A 16,679-nucleotide genomic window follows, 5' to 3' on the forward strand; every position below is an offset into this window, starting at 1 on the left:
GGTTGTTTCCACCCTTAAAACCGTTTTTGGGCACCAACGAAAAATTGTTTTGTTATTAGGTATATCTGCTCTACAATTATGCAGAGTTTCAGATTTTTTTGAATTTCCGCGTTGCCGAATGTCCCTTGTAAGCTGTCCGCGGTAGTAATTGAAGCTTCGCATCAGGTCGAATATATGTTTAAGAGAGTCGATAAATTTATCTACAATGTCATGTCTCGACCTCGACAGCAAGATAAGTGTGATCAACTAATTTATTTTACAATAGCCGCACGAAAGTGCTTCGTGCGTAAACGGTACTAATTCCTTTTTAATTATAAAGAGACTAGATGCAAAATAAAGTAAGAGGAATTGCTTTCTCAGAAATCGGGAAAATAGCGCAAACTGTGAATAGGTTGCAAAGGTTAATCGATATTAAATGTTATACGTCAACGACTAAAGGTTACGTTGACGATTAGATTTTCGTATCGCCTTGGAAGAGATATAAATAAAATCATTGGATGTATATAGCTTCAGATTATATACAAATTTTATTAAAGATATTTTTCACACTCTGTCATGGTGCAATCTTGCAATTGATCTCCAAACTAAAAATAATGTGTTAAAATTGCAATTACTGCTGCATAATTATTTCTCGTCGCTCAGCTTTCAAAATTTATTTAAATATACGTCGTTTATAAATGGATAAGTATATCGAGAAAATCGTCGAGAGTTTCGCACACCTCTTGAATTTTGTTTCGAAAGCTATTCGAACGTAATATAAAGAAGTGAAGAAATACTTGAGGGGCTCCTGCGGACGGTTCTGAAGATTACATAACCTCCTGAGCACTCCTTAGAATGGAGGTTATGCCCGATTTTTCTGGAGGTGATAAACTCACGCATTCGATCGAGAATTTCCACGAGGGAACATCCAGAACACAGATCCTCTGGCGTCCGAGAATATAAGATGGACGTGCACGATCTACTGCGTGAACGGTTCCGCGATCGCCTGTCCTCCGAGTGATCTCTTTGACAAGAGTGTCAGCGTAAACCACAGTGCCAGGAGCCAGAGGCTCGATCTTATCGACTTTCGAAAAAACCGGAGTAGCCAGATAGAAGAGACAATCGGTTATGTCCTCTCTTTGCCAGGATTTATCATATATTGCTGGGTCGACAAGAGGACATACCTGGTGGGACAACTGCCCGGTCGCTTGTGCGACCGGCTGCTCTTCTACAATCTGGTTTAGAACCTGTGGCGTAAGTAAGGAAGTAGTACCAGAACCTCCCTGATGAATATTTGAGGGGCTCCTGCGGACAGTTCTGAGAATGACATAACTTCCAAAGTACTCCTTAGAATGGAGGTTATACTCAACTTCTCTGGAGGTGATAAACTCACGCATTCGATCGAGAATTTCCACGAGGGAACGTCAAGAACACAGATCCTCGGCGTCCGAGAAATACAAGATGGACGTGCATTCCATGATCAACTGCGTGAACGGTCCCGCGATCGCCTGTCCCCCGAGTAATCTTGAACTATGCGTATGCGCGCGCCTTTGCTTTCTCGAGTGTCTCGAGGAGGAATTCTTTAGATTTTTTATGCCTAGGCATGGCTGAAAAAGAGAATTGGCACAAATTAACTGAAAGAAACTGATAAAATTAACCAACATGTTACCAAGGCTAACGAACAGAACACAATAAAGAACGAGGGCGCGCGCAGCGCACGGAAATACGGGCGCCACGGCTACGGGCGCCACCGCACAGAACGACGTTTACTTCTGAATGGCGGGTTTTTTGAATTCTGTTGCCAAGGCCCGTGCAAGGGCACGACTACGTAGTTTCTCCATCCGGACGAGACATAGGGGCATAATTCTTATTTTATTTATAATGTTATAATATGTCGTTTTAATTTTCTTCAATATGAAATATTTTTCAATCTTTGCTCACTTATTATAGCATTACTCATTAATTAGATGCAAATAGAAACATACTGCATTATTCAAGTTGGCAATAATTAGTTTAGTAATCATTAAGCAATACAAATTAATTTATGAGTAAAATTTATTTCATTTGTGAGTAAAGTTGATAATTCATTAACCGGCTTGATTAAACATTAAATTTCAATTCATAACATCATTAGGTGGCTTAATTTTTTCATCATTCTTTTAAAGAATTTTTCTATCCTCATTTTGCAAGAAATAACAACTAAATTCAACTGCATTTTTTTATAGTGGTTCCCCGGTAGGCCTAATCCACTCTTACAATCTAATGTAAGAATTGTTCGAAGTGCTGTCCTCTCTCTCGTATACCGAGTTCGGCCCTTCGTACAATATTGCGCGTCGCATGGTGCGCTAGCGCCATGTCCGGCGTAATAGTATCGAAAGCCGCAACAATAGCTTCACATATCTCGTTTTCTATACCATTACGCTAGTGCTCGATTAGACTTTTTATATGACCCCATATCGGGTCGAAATGAACTGTAAAGGTCATTTGAAGTGTATCATTGAAATATGTTATTGGTACGAAATAGCTGATAAATTGTAGTTTTTATGAAATATGACCCGAATAAAACTTATTGGAATCAAAGAAGGTTATAAGCTGGTGACCTTGACTTTGACCTTGACCTTTCCATGGTAATTTTCATTTAAAGGTCAACTCGTGTTTTTTAAATAGGAACCCCTACTTTTGACCTCGGATTCTGAAGAGCGCGTTCAGGTTGTTAAACATTCAGGTTATTGTAGGAGTCAAGGCAAACATTGAGGGTCATTCAAAGGACAAATAATTATTTGACCTTGAAAGCACCGTGCAGTAACGGAATACGCTACCAATGTTCACTTGATTGAATAAAATATTAGGTAACCATTGCCTGCGTAGTAGGCTGGATTTTCAGATCCCATGTGATTCAGCCACTGAAGGCAAGATCGTAATGATCCAAGATCTAAGTAGCTTCCGAAATTAGAACATCGCCGAAAAAAATCATTTTTAATGTAATTTCTAAATTCATCAAAATTATTCGGACTTGTTTTATAGACTTACAGATACAGTTCAGATAGCCCTGCAAAAAATGTTCAAGCTTTTAAATCATGTGATCAACTGAGCAGCCGATTCTACCACTTCTCCTATGGACTTCTGGTCCTAGTGTTACCTAGTCCAAGTTTAATAAATCAAAAGGGAGTTTCTCGCTGTTTCGTTGAGTGTGACTAGGATAAATCCAAAGTAGTATAAATTTCGTGTCAGAATCAAAATTGTAATATGGATTAATGTTAGAAAATAAAGGCTCATTCATGTTGTCATTAGTAGAATATTATGAATGAAATTGACTATACTCACCTGACGTTATTCTGATGCAACTACGTATTTCTCTACAGAACATTCCATTATAAAAAGTTTCTCTCGAATTAAACAGTCTTTTTTGGAAATCTTCCAAGTGTCTTTTTATGTTCAGTCAATTTCTATCTCTAAACTATGGCGTATGTACGATTAGCAGGAACGATTATCCCTATTAATGATGCGAGGTTGGGGTGACCTTCAACGTTCTTACTCGCAAACTCAAACAATATTTAATCAAACGTTCCGAAATAATGGTCAGCCGTTAATTTCCAGATCTACAGTCATTCGAACTGTGCAGCGATATGAAACTACTGGTGGAGTAAAAGATCGTCAGAGATCTGGACGGCCTAAATCAGCTACAAATGAGGATAGACAGATGGAGGTTGCACAAGCATTTGTAGAAAACCCTCACCTTTTTATTCGCAAGCTGAACAGCATGGAAATACTCGAGGATTCGTTCATAGAATCTTGAAGTTAATCAAATTCCATCCGTATGAAGATCATTTATTTCGGGAACTCAATGAAGACGACCCCATTCGTCGAATCGAATTTTATGAATTAATGATAGATTTGAACGACAGGGACCAGGATTTTTCTTATAATATTTTCTTATAATAATTCTTATAGTATTTTCTAACGAATGTACTTTGTAAAGGGCGAAGTGAATACACACAACTGCAGATATTGGAGTGACACTAATTCACACTGGATGCAAGAATCTCAATATCCACAGAAAGTGAATGTCTGGGCAGGTGTTTTGAATAACTCAATAGTGAGTCCTTTTTTTATTGATAGTGATTTGAACGCCGCAAAATATCTGAATATGTTAAGGAATCAAATACTAAGAATAAAAGAGATTGCAGGTGATAATTTTGAACAAACTTGGTTTCAACAAGATGAAGCAGGACCTCATTAGGTCATAATTGTTCGTGGCTTTGTTAATAATCAGTTTCATCGTCGATAGATTGGAAGGAAAAATGAAATCGAATAGCCTCCTCAATCCCCAGATCTATCACCTCTTGACCTCACCTATTTCCTGTGGGGTTATCTGAAGAGTAGAATCTATGAAATAAAGCCAAATAATTTATATGAACTCCGAAATTGTATTATCCGAGAGTGTATCTCGATGGACCAAGATATAATAAGAAGATCTGTCTCTGATTTTTATCAACGCATAATGTCAAGAGGTTAGAGGCCTTCAATTTTAACATTTAATCAACTAGTTTTCCATTTACACATAAGTGAGGATCCAATTCCAGAAACGACCTCCATCAAAATTACCGGAACGGAATCGACGAAACCAAAATTGCGCGTGATTGGCTATGACAGTATCGGGACCATAAACACCATTCACAATTTCAGCCGCCTGGCTTGCATTTTCGCCTTTATCGAAGCCTTTATCGAAGCAAAATTGTAAAATATACTGAATTTTCTCTTTGTTGACGTACATCTTTTACGTGCTATAACTCATAACTTAATCGACAAATCACAAAACCGTTAAAGAATTTTTTTTAGTACGGAATGTCACTTTTCCAATGAGTATAAATATTAACCTATGCGATTAATACATCACGTAATATAAAGCACTAAAGCCATCTAGCGGAAAAATAATGGATTTCTTTTTCCCTAACCTAATATATATACAGGGTGTCCCATTTTAATCCGACCGACTGAATAAAATTCGGGGATGATATTTTCCAGAAAAAAATGTCAGACAAATGTTGCTCAGTCCTAAGGGGGACATTCGATGCCATCAACAATTTTTACCTCGGGTGAAGGGTTCAAGGTCATTCAAGATCAACTTTTTTTTCTTAAATGGGAACCCCTATTTTTCACATCGGCAATCGATTCTACGTAAAAAAAAATGAAATTTTTGTCTGAAGCATTTTTTTATAACGCAAACTAATTTCACTTATTTAGCCTCCAAAATAGAAATTTTCAAACTTTCTGAATTTTTTACTCGAGAATGGTGGGGTTTGGGGGAAATTGCAGAAGACAAAAAGTTCTTGGAATGCTGCAAGGAATTCATTCGAATTTTCGCATAGTTGATCGTGCACTTTTTTCCGCCAATGTTCTACCTGTCAGGAGGTACCTCGAAAACCTCGCTGGAGGCGATCGCGCGCGACGAGGAGCGAGCGAGCTTTTTCTTTATAGGTTTTTCCTTATAGCTCGCTCACTCCTCGTCGTTCGCGCTCGCTCACTCTTCGTCGCGCTCACTCGCCTTTTGTCGCTTGCGCTCGCTCGCTCCTCGTCGCGCGCGTTCGCCTTTTGTCGCTTACGTTGCCCCTCGCCGCGCGCGCTTGCCTGCCGCCACTCACTGACTCCGCCTGTATCAAATGTCTACGGGCTTACTGCGGCCGCCCTCCGCTCTCTACGCGCTCGTTGGCTCACATGTTTTAATTAATAACTCGGTAACTATTGCCAATTTGACATTATGGTACATGACTTTTCTTCTCGGCTACACCCAATCTATCTCCAATCTTTCGTCTGCATGATCAGCTATCAAACACCCTGTATACATATACTATATATATATGTATATAAGTATAATAGATGATATGATAAAATCGTTGATTTTGAAACGTTACATATTGATGTATTTATTATTAATAAAAGATTTAAGGATGACGTTTCTCAACTTTATATTAAAATGGTTTTAGAAAATTAAAGATTATTATCAAAAGAAAACCATTTTCAAAAAGTCTTTTTACATAATGCAATAAGTATTAAATAATTGATTTAATATTTTATACGAATATAACGAGTACATAAAGAAGGAAGCTTTGACGAGATATTTGAGTATAATATCTCTGGGGGGGATAAATTATTACAATAAAGACATTCGAGCGTCTTCATGTCAAAAATTTATTTTCACTATTATCTCTATAAATTTATTTTTAATTTCAGACTTCATCGAACATCATCGATTAGCTGGTTGTGAAACTAAACTCTTCAATACACTAAATTACAAGCAAGCCGTACATTCCACGCTTCAAATACATCATAAAAACGCTCTCTTCTTTTTCTCTGAAATTAGCAATATACTAAACATTGTTTGATATTTCTGTTACATTCTATGTTTATGATAACGACTCAATAAAATAATTACCGGCCGGTATTACGAAAGCATCTGCCTCATGAAGCAAATTTTTTATAAATTTGAGTTAGCATGTTTTCTCTATTTAATAACTGAATAATTATCATGACTGCAAAATGATAGAGGGCCTTTTCATTTAATTTTGATGTTATCTTATAGCAAAACAAATCAGATGAATTATGCTGAAAGGTTATCAAAAAAGCGGACTATATATGATAATACTTCTGCTTATAAATAAGAATTGCTTATAAATACGCGGCTTACTTTTAGCAGGAAATATAGATCTACGACTAAATCTGTTTGCATCAAATTTATTTCCTCCTTGGAAGTATTGAGAGAATCCAGGATGAAAATTTTAGTGATCACTATAGGTGTACTGATCGTTATAGTAAGTGACACGTAAAGTTTTTGTAAACTCACGATATATACGCGGCATATCTTCCGACCCTATATTGTTAATGTAATTATTATTTTCCTTAATGAGTAATTGGCTTATATCTTATTACATATTTCTTGTGTTTAGTTTGCACGTTAAATAAAATACTTCTTATAGCAATATAGAAAAAGCGAAGCGACAGTTTTCACATTATTATAACACTTAACTCAAAATATTTTTCAATATTAAATAATTTACATCCATTTCAAAATCCTTTTTTTTTAACATCTAATTCCCTTCGATAACATTGTGTATGTCCGAGTCATAAATTTAATTTATCTTAAAAAAATTAAGTTCACATTTAGCACACGCGAGACAACAAAATTAAATGTGTTTAATAAGTAACGAGATAGTAATATTGTTCTCCTTTCATTAAATCATATTTATTTAAATTCCTTTGTGAAAAGCTACAATACTATAGATAATAGACTATAGTAATAAAATTTGTTACTTCTTGTGAACAAAAAATCTATTTAAATTATAAATGCTAATATCGTAATTGCATACAATCGTTAACATTTTACCTTCTAAAAGCCTATTAATAATACATTGGTGATATCAGTAGGTAAAATGTTAAGACAAAATGAAACAATTATAAGCAATTATTATAAACAATTATTATAAATTATTTTAAACAATTTTATATGTTTGATGTGATCAAACCTTTCAGGCGGCAGTTTGTGGCTTCGATTTCGAAATTGCAAGAAATTATAAGGAGAATTATGCGAATTGTTGCAAATCATTCGGCTTGTCAACGAGTGAGTATTAAAATTTACCTACAACAATATATCCTAAAAAATTATAAAATTATGAATTACAAAAATTCAAGCAGATAAATAAGGACAATGTAAATTATGATATCGGAGATTTTATTACGACAGAATAAAATATTAGAACTGAATCCACAGCAATATGCCAGTGAAAAAATGTCACGATAAACACTTACATAAAATAATTACATGAAAAGTAATAAAAGTCCGACCTTTGTTCTTTTGTAACACATATTGAAAGCAGAACTTTGTCTTCGATACTAAGCTATTAAGAAAGTGTAAGAAGTTTACATAACGAAGTTTGATTCACGTTATTATAAACTGTTTAATTTGTCAATTACTAGATAATTTATTGATAAATCGAGAGAGAGAGAGAGAGAGAGAGAGAAAGAGAGAGAAATAGAAAGAGATTTAATATGATAAAAGAATTATTTTAAAATAAATTACATTTTCTCTTTTCACAAGACAATTATTCAATACTGGGGACAAATATTCTTAAAAAAATATTCAAGTTTTCCATATAGCAAGCACAATATAGCATACAAAGTTAAAAAAATGTTGCTGCAACGTTTCTGCAATATTGCAACATTGTTTCAACGTTGCAGCAATATTATTGCAACTTCTGTGCTGTATAGATTGTTTATGAAACAAAATAACAGTATAGTAAAATTACAGTAATAATTTCATAATTTAACAGTTGAAAAGGAAATCGTTTCAGATTCACAATGTACCTTTATTTTATTCAGCATATACTTGTTGCTCTATATCGTTAACAATTTTTTGTGTTTGTTTCATAACTACTCAAATTTCACGTTTCTAAACAATGATAACAAGAATGTTGCTGCTGCTGACTAACTTGTGTTAATTATAACATTTAAACAGAAAATTCCTCAATTGTGTTATTATATCTGTAATTTCTGGGTTGCAGATCAATTCCATACCGAAGCATTCAAATGCGCAATGTTTATGGATGAACGAGTATGTATATTTATATTCAACATACATTATAATTTACATACACCGGCAGATTAGCCTTTATACGCAGTGTTATTAAAGTATTAATTTACAACCGTATATATTCATTTCTTCGGACAAAAGACTATCACAGAGCCAAAGTATTGATCTAACATACTTATAGAACATAATGTCATATTAATAATGTTAACGACGGCAACAACTTCATCAATACATTATTATGTTCGTTGAGTTATCAATCATACTTTCTTAAATTATCAATAAATAATATAATAATAAATAATAAATTAACTATGTGCGCGTACGGAAAACTCTAATAATCTAGTTAAGTAATATATCAAGATTATCCTACTAATTAGTAATTACTGGATGTTTTGAATTTATAAGAAACTATTTTGATGTAATCTTTATGAATAAACGAAAAGAAATATGATATGAATATAGATATAAACATACATCCTTGAAATGTTCAATCATGTCTCACAAATTACGCACGTACAATTAAAGTAGCGTCGCGACACAATATTGTTAAAAAATTTACTGATTTATAAATATAAATTTATATTCTACAATATAAAAGGAATCAATAATTTTATGGATAACACACATAAAATAATATATTGACGTTAAAACACAACGTACTAATATGTCATTAATAAAAGATATGAAAAAAAATATATAAAAAAAGTTAATGTTTTACAATAATACATTACAAATTTTATATGATATGAGGCATATAAAAAAAACAATCGGTCTTATCTATTTCAGATTTTCGATGAAGATGGCATAATTAGAAAGGATGGATTCTTATCATTGCTTAAAGATGTTATTAGGAAGGAAAACAAGTTGAAAAGAGCACAAGAAATATTCGAAAAATGTTATGATGAAGGTATTCGATCTTGTTGATAGATATTTCATTTCAAAATATCTGAAGAAATATAATCTTGGAAAATAATTATTTTATCTTAACAAAAATTTATACAATAAACAAATTCTCTTTTAATTACGATGTTTATAGGCAAACTTCCCATAATAACGTACAAGAAGGAGGAAGATTACAACTGTACGCTAAACTTGCCAGTGATAGTTACCTTCAACGAGAATTAAAAACAAATTTTCTTTTTCTTTCATAGAGCAGATTTTGTTTCATAGAGTATTATGGACCATTCTTTTTCTATTTTTTTTCGTTTTCTAAATTCTGTGTGTAACTTTTCTTTTACATTACTTCATCTCTTCCTATTAAATTGTATGTTCACGATAATAATTTAATAAAGCATATTTGTATTGAAGAAATGTTAATATAAACTGATAAAATTTATTTCACCGACTTGATTATCAAGTATCAAATCTGAGTTGATAAAGTCGCACAATGGCTTAAATTATTTATTTTTCAAGCTGTTATTTGTCATTACAACGTGAAAAATAAATCCCAACTTAAATAGTCAAATTACTAAATTACCAAATTATCAATATATTTCTGTTCTCAATCTTTTAAGATAATTATCTAATTATAATTACCATTTGAATATGGCAGTTTTAATAGATATTAATTTACATATTACTCGTATTATATATGCTATATTTAAGTAGAAAATAGATACTACAGATTTTTTCTTAAATGATCAACATATAAATCTTTCCTTTTCATTATCCATTTTCCTTTTCATTATTTTACCTTAGTTTCTGCGAAATCAGCATTACTTTATACTTTTATATACTATTATATACTCTTATATACTCTTTTATTATATACTCTTATATATTATTATAAATCAATATATAATGTAAAGCATATCAAAAGAAAGAATAACAAACATTACATAATGCGCCTGCGTGTATGTAAAATGTGTCAGCTATAAATACGCGGCTTTCATTCGACGAAGACTATTCCATGTTCAAAATACGTGTGCTTTAATTTATTACTTACTTAAATATATTCAAAAAATTAAGAATGAAGATTTTGATTATTGTCGGTATACTCTTCTTTACGGTTAGTAATTATAAAACAAGCAACGGATAAAGTTTTTTTTTTGGTAAATTTATAAAATGTATTTCAACAATATTGTTAATAATTATAATTATTATTTTACTTCAATAAGTCTTTAAATTTTACATTGTATTACATAATGTTTGGATTTTTCTTTTATGTTAATTTAAATATGTAACAATACTTATGTAATTAATATTCCTTCTGAAAAGAAGCGATAACTCCTTTATATTACGATAGGTTACATTAATATTATGATATTAATATAATACTTTATTGTTAATTCGAATCGTCCGATAATGAATCAATATAGGTACTTATCAAATAGCTTTTGTAGATTTCAAAGATTATTACTTAACATCTAATCTTCTTCAAAAACATTATATATATTCGATTTGTAAATTTAATTGACAATAAAAAGATTCATATTCGTATCTGAATTTGCAAAAGAGTAAAAACTGAAATCTCACTTAAATAACAATGTGATGATATCCTTTCTTAAATATTTAAATACTAATTTTTTTCTGTAGAAAATTTTTTTTGTAGAAGACTTTATTATAATAAGTAGTAAGAGAATATAATAATCTATCGCTAAGTTAGCCATTTCTTGTAAAAGAAACCGTAAAATTTATAAACTTCTGATATCGCAATTTCACGATTGTCAAACTGAGGTGAAACAATTCTGATATGTTTATGTGCAATTTATCCTTTTAGACGATGACTTGCAGTTACAATGTTGAACGTTCACGGAGAATTATGGAGTATATACATATTTGCCAACAAAGACTTGACAGAAGTAAGTATTAAATCCCGATACATATATAAAATAAATTATAAAGAATCAGGTATGATAAAATTTTAAACAAAGGAATAAACACAATGTACGTTAAGATACCGGATATTAGAATTTAACCCGCAGCAGGACGCCTGCAAAAACTCGTGATAAACAATTGTATGAAAAACAGTTGTAGGCATTCCAGTTCTTTTTTGTACCTATTTGAAGCAGAATTTTGTCGTTATCAAAAATCAAAGCCGGGATATCTACAGAGCATAATAATTTTAAATAAAAGTTTGGTTGATGTGATTACAAACTATGGAATTTATTATAATCGTCTAAATAATTATTTTACAATTAGAAAGTCGGATAAAAAATAGCTTTAAATTTGCGTTGTCTTTATTTTGTCAAGCATGTTGTTATTTTGTTTTATTTTGTTAACAATTTGACGTATATACATTTGATCATTATAGTTTGGCATTTCTAATTGAGAGAACGAGAATATTTCTGCGACTGATTGGCTCGAGTTAGCTGTAGCGTTCGAGCAAAAAACAGTCTCTCAATTGCATTATTACTGTAATTTTTGCATTACAGGAACACTCTTTAGAAATCTATTTCTATGTATAATATTAAACGATGGACAGGTATGTATATTTATATTTAATATGCATTTATTAGTAAAATAATCTTAAGACACAGTGCAGTTGTTACTACACTGAAAATAAAATGTTTAATATTTTTGCAATTATAATCGCATAATGAAAGAATTATATAGCCTGATATGAAACATTTCTGTATTAAGAGTTACAGTGTTAGTAACGATGGCCAAATATACATATACTCTTTGTTAGAATAATAAGAAAATATAATTGGCATTGAAAATAATCACAGTTTTCGTGACATTAAAACTTTCTTTTATGTGATCTATATAATCAAGAGATTCTAAAATAATCTAGTAATATTGTATATTAAAATTATTATGTAACGATTGGTGATTGTAAGATCTGCTAATTTAACTGAACACGAGCATATATTTATATATGTGTACCATATTCAAGACGTTTCCTTTTGTTATATATATATCGTATGGTTTCCAAATTTAATGAAGAATTATCATTCCAAATTTAATGAAGAATTATCAGATATTAATTTATGGCTAATTTACCCTTTGCATAATTATATTTTGTGTAATTATTTTAATTATACTATATTTCAAAAATATATATATTAACATCAAATGTAATTTGTCAGTGTCGATTACAAGTGGTATACTTTCGATCTAATCCATACCTGCGAAGTTTCACCTATGTATAAGATACAAAGCCGTGGGCAATGAGATATACAAAAAAACAATCAATATTATCTATTCCAGGTTTTGACGAAAGGTCAGTTCAATGTAAATGCAACTTCAAGATTTATTAAAGATATTATTGCCGACAAGAAGTCAGTGAGAAAGGCTCGAGCGTTATTCAATAAATGTTATAAAAACGGTATATGATTTTATTAAAAGATAATTAAAAGACAATTTTACGAAATACAGATAATTTTAGCATATTTAGATAATATTTATAAATAGATAATCTTTAGAAAAATAGATAATTTTAAAAGATTTATTTTTTTGAAAAATAGTTATTCCGTTTTAATAAGTAATTTTTTATCCTAATAATAATTTTTCATTTACAGAACAGCTTGAAAATACATTATCACCAAATAATCGTACGGTAAACATAGCCATATGTACCACACCAATAATACATTTCTTTAGCCTACTACTACAATGACATCAGCTTTACTTCATATATATCTTGTGTATTAAAACAAACGCTAGCAATTTTATTTATTTATTGAATTCCTTCTACGATTGTTTTACAGCCCTTATATCGTTTGATCTCTTTCTGTTGACTTTTATACTTATGATGATAGTTCAAAAAAATGCTGTTGTCCGAAAGATACTAAAAATATCGATATCAAGCAAGATGGGAAATAATTGTCTGAACAAGATGTGTCTGTTTTGAATTGTTTCAAGCCCACTTCAATCGCCCATTAATAGTATCATTTAGTTAAAAAACCCGCTTAAAAAGATTTATCAAAAAGAAAAGTTTGATTAATGTTTATCTGCATTATTTATCTTTAATTCATAAAATTCAAGAAAATTTTTCTCGAAGACAAATTAATTAAGTTTCGCTGTCTTAATTAATGTTTAATTAAATTATCACTATTAATTGAATATCATGCAAACGTTCAGTTTTTCTTGATGTGTACTCTTAATTGTCATTCATTTTAATTACATAACATTTATTATGCTACTTATTAAAAAACAAGTTGAAGTAGCCCAAGTCTCTATTGTCTTTGTCAAAGGAGAATGATATTAAGCGTTACAAAGTATTTATTACTGATAATAAATAAAGATCGCATAAAATTTCTGTCTATATAGAAATGATATAGTAAACATGGGATAATCGTGAAAATTATATTTGTATGTGACATACCGCTATTAAAATATTTTATACTATTATTTATTATCTTTCGCGATGGTAATTATTATAAACACTAAAGGCAGTTTTGAAGAAAAAATCATCGAAGTAAAGAAGAGAAATTTATTTCAACTGTCAGGTATAGTTTCAATCGTGTGACTTTTCTCTTTGACGCAAATACGGTCAGAATTATCATTAATATTTTTAATATATTAATTTTTTATTAATATATTAATATATTAATATTTTTAATGTATTAATAAGTATTAATTTAGTATAACTAACAATTTAATATAACGCATCAATAAATCAATACATAAAACATATGTTAAATACAATATATTAAATGTACGCGATATATAACTGTCGCCATAGGATAATTATGTTAATGTAAATACTCGTGTTGTAATATTAAGTACTAATAAATGAAAGATGCAGAATAAATCTTTCAACTTACAACTTTCTTGTTTCCAGAAATTTGCAGAAATCAAAGATTATTTATGTTATCTATCCACAATATCACATTATTTTTATGTATTGTTACTTAGCAATTATTATTATTATAAAATTATGTAAAAGATCATACTTAGACAATTGTATGTGACACACAACTACGTTATTATCATTAAAATATTACAGTATAGCCATATTAATAACGTGTAATGTGTAGCTCAACTATAATAAAATATCATCTCTCACTACTTCGTATAAGATAATTGTGCGTAGGCAGTCTAAAAAGTTCTCGACCTGACACATAGCATTAGAAACTGTCAAACTATAATTGTATTGTCAAACTATAATTGTATTGGAAATTGTATTGGCATCTCTGATATAAATCCATGTAAAATTTTATTCGATCTGTCAAATCATTCGAGTAGTAGCACCAGTTGAAAAAGCTTTGTGCAAGATAAGTGCCGCATTTGCTAACAATTGACCAAAAACGCATTCGAATGCGTATTTCTCAAGCATATTTGGATTGTTTTAAGCAAAATAAAATGGATTTCAAGCGTCATTTCATAACAGTTGATGAAACTTGAATCCACCACTATACACCAGAACAAAAAGAACCTTCCGGAATCACACTTTAATGATGATATTAAATTATTGGAAAAACGTTGGAATAAATGTATTGAAGTTTCAGGAAATTATATTGAAAAATAAAACATATTTCACGGCAAAAAAAATCTTCTTTTATTGTTAGGCCGAGAACTTTTCAGACTGCCTTCGTATGATCAAACGAACTCCTGAGTGAAGTTCGATCATAATTATGCGTACGCTTTCGTCCGAGTAAAAAACATGTAGTCATGTCGCATGACTCTTCCGTAATGAACAAGCATCTTTAAAGATAACCGCGAAAACAAACAATTTGGCGTCCCGCTCGGTGCCGAACGCGTGGTGCTGTCCGCTGCGCATACACGCATTTTCATAGTTCAAAGCCGTCACAAATCGAAAGTAGAAGGGAACGACGAACGAAGTTCCAAAGAAAGGGAGGGTGACTCTACTCGGACGAAAGCATACGCATAATTATGATCAAACTTCACTTAGGAGTTTGTTTGATCACATAATTATGCTATGCGTTTCGTCCGAGTAAAAAAACATGTAGCTGTTCAAAGTCACGATTGTGACCATGAGATACTGTATTTTCTTTTGCAACAGAAAGACATTACGAAGAACGAAAGACGCAATGCGTCTGATAGGCAACAAACGAGGTGAAATATGCATAAGTAAAATAAAAAAATTACTAGTGCAACACCTAGCATAATGCAATTTCCAAGCAAAAGGAATAAGCTCGCAGTATATGCAGTTAAGGATTCAAGATAATCGCCTCAGCAACATTAGTTGTGGGTAATAACGGACAGTTATAAAAATTCGTGAAAGTTGACGAAGTGGACGACCAGCCTGCCGCTTTCCAAATATCGTCAACAGAATTACCTTTACGAAACGCAGTCAAAGAGCCGGCGTGAGTAGAGTGAGTCGTAAGGATTGAAGTATCGACTTCTCCTTCAAACAGCGTTATTCGCACCTTAATAGTCTGAGCGGATACGGTATAGACAGGCTTCTTAAAGGTGAAAAATAAGGTCGAAAAAAGGACTCTGAAGAATTATGCGCTGTCTTACTAATATATAAACACATTAACGAAAAAATTGACAAGGCAGACTGATCATCAAAGTGATGGAAAAACATGACCGGCTGAGGCCACTTCGGACCGAAGGTTTTTTTTCCTTTTTTTATACGATCAGGTACTTTAATAATAGCAGTAGTTTCTCGCTTAATTAATGCCAGAGTCTGTACACGCTGTACGGAAGCTAAAATTAGCAAGGTGGCAAGTTTGCGAGTTCTAAAGACAAGGCTTCATGGAGCCAGAGAGAGGCCAAGTATGCAAAGACAGGCGTTGGATCCCATGTCAGTGCATACTTGGGTTTAGAAGGTTTTAAAACCGAAACACCCTTGAAAAAACGCCATATTTTATCTTCTGAGCCAAGATTAATATCCGTGATGAGCGAGAGCGCTGAACGATACGAATTAAGGGTTCCGTAAGCGCTAACGTTGCAAAGCTGCAAAGGTAAGAAGAAGAGAACTAGTATTATTGCCGGGCGAAACCAATCAAGTTGATGCTGAATGCAGAAATTCCATCACAATTGAATGGGCTTAGTATATTGTGACAGCGTCGAGGCCGCAAGCAATGCGAGGGCTATCTCTATGGCGTCGTCTGAGAAACCTTTATGTCAAAACGCTTGCCGGATAATTTCCCTACCAAGGAAACGTTGTGCCAGATTGAATGTGAATTGGATCCGATGTATATAATTGGTGGAAGAGGGGAAATTAAGATTGAGCTGGCCATCGGGGAACGAATTCTCTCCG

The 16,679-nt window shown here is 32.0% G+C and overlaps 3 protein-coding genes across 4 annotated transcripts; 2 read left to right on the forward strand and 1 right to left on the reverse strand.

Moving 5' to 3' along the window:
• Positions 1 to 366: 366 nt before the first annotated feature.
• LOC109503744 (uncharacterized) lies at positions 367 to 1,955 on the reverse strand. Of its 2 annotated transcripts, none has more exons than XM_025298052.1 (2): positions 1,373 to 1,955; positions 367 to 1,296 (listed from the first exon to the last, which is right to left on the reverse strand). In XM_025298052.1, the coding sequence occupies exons 1-2, from the start codon at positions 1,450 to 1,452 to the stop codon at positions 807 to 809; spliced, it is 570 nt and encodes a 189-aa protein (XP_025153837.1). In that variant the 5' UTR covers positions 1,453 to 1,955; the 3' UTR covers positions 367 to 806. The 2 variants fall into 2 exon arrangements, with proteins under 2 accessions (XP_025153837.1, XP_019696453.2); XM_019840894.2 differs by having other exon boundaries at positions 367 to 1,284; positions 1,373 to 1,952.
• Positions 1,956 to 6,217: 4,262 nt separating this feature from the next.
• Positions 6,218 to 9,935, forward strand: LOC105182109 (uncharacterized). The gene is made up of 5 exons (XM_011139290.3): positions 6,218 to 6,788; positions 7,507 to 7,594; positions 8,535 to 8,584; positions 9,350 to 9,470; positions 9,600 to 9,935. Exons 1-5 carry the CDS (start codon positions 6,747 to 6,749, stop codon positions 9,686 to 9,688), a joined length of 390 nt encoding a protein of 129 aa, XP_011137592.1. The 5' UTR covers positions 6,218 to 6,746; the 3' UTR covers positions 9,689 to 9,935.
• A 446-nt stretch (positions 9,936 to 10,381) lies between these two features.
• Positions 10,382 to 13,476, forward strand: LOC105182110 (uncharacterized). The gene is made up of 5 exons (XM_011139291.3): positions 10,382 to 10,571; positions 11,283 to 11,364; positions 11,938 to 11,987; positions 12,716 to 12,833; positions 13,027 to 13,476. Exons 1-5 carry the CDS (start codon positions 10,533 to 10,535, stop codon positions 13,122 to 13,124), a joined length of 387 nt encoding a protein of 128 aa, XP_011137593.1. The 5' UTR covers positions 10,382 to 10,532; the 3' UTR covers positions 13,125 to 13,476.
• Positions 13,477 to 16,679: the final 3,203 nt, after the last annotated feature.

The sequence above is a fragment of the Harpegnathos saltator genome, unplaced genomic scaffold, assembly GCF_003227715.2.
Source record: "Harpegnathos saltator strain DR-91 unplaced genomic scaffold, Hsal_v8.6 scaffold202, whole genome shotgun sequence".
Classification (NCBI taxonomy): Eukaryota; Metazoa; Arthropoda; class Insecta; order Hymenoptera; family Formicidae; genus Harpegnathos; species Harpegnathos saltator.